Here is a 2,843-nt window from a genome sequence, read left to right on the forward strand (position 1 = left end):
GACTTTCATGGCAATGTCGTGGATAAGGTCCACGAGATCCATGCAATGTCGTGGATACGGTCCACGATTTCCAAGTCTATATATATTTTCATCCCCGAGTGTAAAACCACACTGGAGGAAGTATTGAACTGTATAAAAAAATTTGCATCATACTGGAATTGAAGAACTCTGAATATTTAAGGTAATTTCCAATTGTTAAAATTTTGTTATGTCTTTTATTTTATTTATAATTTTACGTGTTACATTTGTTTAAATTTAAATATGTTTGTTTTTTTTACTCTTATATGTAGATGGCAATTATTAGAGATATTGTTAGTGATTTTAGTGATGAGGAGGACATCGAGCTTGATGATGACGAGCATGATGATGTTCAGATTACCACACATGAAGCAGTTAGCGTAACATATCATAATCCTTCATCTTTTTTCGTTAACATTGATCATCAATCTGGACAAGATTTTCCATATAGAAGTAGTAACATAAGTAATGAAATAGATAATGAGTTATTTGTTGGTATGCAATTTGAATCAAAGGAGGCAACAATAAATGCGGTAAAACATTTTCATATTAGAAATTCTGTTGATTACGTTGTCGATGAGTCTAGGCCAGATAGATATGTTGTAAAATGTAAATATTATGGTGTTGGGTGTGATTGGAGACTTCGAGCATCAAAAAGTTTGAAGCGTGATATTTGGGAGATTAGAAAAATTAGTGGAAGTCACACTTGTGTATCCACTAATATTTCACAAGATCACACGAAGTTGAACTCATCTTTCATCGCAAACTGCATTGTGCAACTAGTATCAGAAGATCCTGGTATACCAATCAAAGCATTAGTGAAGGAAGTGGTAACTCGTTTTGGTTATACGGTCACATATAGGAGGGCTTGGACTGCTAAACAAATGGCAATGGCCCAAATTTATGGTGATTGGGAGGGATCGTACAAGGAGTTACCTCGTTGGTTGAATGCTGTTCAATATTATGCACCAGGTACAATTGTAAGATATTCAGCATCTAACCTTGATGAACATAATACTTTAGTTATTGATAGGGTGTTTTGGGCTTTCAAGCCGTGCATTGAAGGATTCGGTTTTTGCAAACCAATCCTTCAAGTTGATGGGACGTTTTTGACTGGAAAGTATACTGGAACTTTGTTAATAGCAAGTTCCCAAGATGGTAACAGACGTATATTTCTAGTAGCATTTGCGATTGTAGAAGGAGAGACCAAAGAGGCATATGTTACCCCACAACCAAATATTTGCATTATATTAGATAGGGGTACAAGTTTATTGGGTGCATTACGTACTGAGCTCCCGCAATGGTGTGATGGTCATTCTGTATATTGTGTCCGCCATGTTGCTAGCAATTTCAACAAGGAGTTCAGAGATAATGATCTGAAAGAAAAAGTCATTGAAATGGGTTAGTGTTGAAATGAATGTCAATTATTTGAAACTGTTTGTATGTTGGATTTTTGTGAATATTTTTGTACTTGTTGTAGGCTATGAATTGATGCGGCCAAGATTTGAGAGAATGCTTGCTGTATTACGTCAAAAAAACTCTAAGGCGGCAGCGTGGTTAGATAAAATCCCAAAAGAAAAATGGACGCAATCATATGATGAGGGGAGACGGTATGGCCATATGACGACGAATTTGACTGAATGTGTAAATGCGGTTCTGAAAGGAGCAAGGGCCTTGCCTATTACTGCACTTGTTAGAGCAACATATCATAGACTAAACTCCTGGTTTCTACACCATAGAAATGAAGCAAATAACATGATCAGGGCGGGTCATGTTTATTGCGAAGAATTGAGTAAGGTGATTAATGAAAATAATCGAAAAGCTACTTGCCATATTGTACGAAATTTTTCGAGGGATTCAGGAGTGTCGGAAGTCGAAGTTGCTAGTACCGGTGGTAGTCGATACGCAAGAGTATACACAGTTAGATTAATGGACAACTGGTGTGATTGTGGGGAATTTCAATCACTTAGATTGCCATGTTCACATGTTATTGCTACTTGTGCATCATTGAACTTAGACTATGGCCAATTTATATCACCGATTTATAGGTTAGAGAACTTACAGAAGGTTTATGGACATGAGTTTCAACCCATTGCAAATGAAGAATATTGGCCTTCTTACTTAGGTCCAACGTTCATTCCTAATCCCCTTATGCGTAGGAACCGTACTGGAAGACCAAAAACTACACGTATACACAATGAAATGGATGATTCTCAGTCCCAACAAAGTAAAAAATGTGGGTGGTGTAGGAGTGAAGGACACAATAGGAAGAAGTAATTATTTGTAATTTTTGTAATATCCCACTTTTGTGTAATTATTTGTAAGTGGTGTAATTTTTGTACATACATAATTCGGAATATATACTTTCTAGATATAATCCATTAACACATCAACTTAATATACACTTTCTCAATATTTGAAAAATATTTTAATATACACTTTCTCAATTTTAATATACACTTTCTCAAAACTTCAAAATTAAAAAATATTTAATATACAACACATAAATACACCATTAACACATCAATTTTAATACACCATTAACACATCAATTTTAATATACACTTTCTCAATATTTCAAATATACACATCAATTTTAACACATCAATTCAAAACTAAGTAATGTAATATCCCACTTTTGTGTAATTATTTGTAATTTTTGTACATATTTGTAATTAACACATCAATTTTAATATACAACACATAAATAAACCATTAACACATCAATTTTAATACACCATTGACAAATCAATTTTAATATACACTTTCTAAATATTTAAATATTTTACTACACAAAATTCAAACAAATTCAAATTTAAATTCGG

General features: G+C 33.7%; 1 protein-coding gene across 1 annotated transcript; it reads left to right on the forward strand.

The window, feature by feature from the left end:
* LOC109346974 lies at window positions 291–2,295 on the forward strand. Its single transcript, XM_019586714.1, has 3 exons — window positions 291–513; window positions 991–1,419; window positions 1,499–2,295. Exons 1-3 carry the CDS (start codon window positions 291–293, stop codon window positions 2,293–2,295), a joined length of 1,449 nt encoding a protein of 482 aa, XP_019442259.1.

The sequence above is a fragment of the Lupinus angustifolius genome, chromosome LG05 (genome assembly GCF_001865875.1).
Source record: "Lupinus angustifolius cultivar Tanjil chromosome LG05, LupAngTanjil_v1.0, whole genome shotgun sequence".
In the NCBI taxonomy this organism is placed as follows: Eukaryota; Viridiplantae; Streptophyta; class Magnoliopsida; order Fabales; family Fabaceae; genus Lupinus; species Lupinus angustifolius.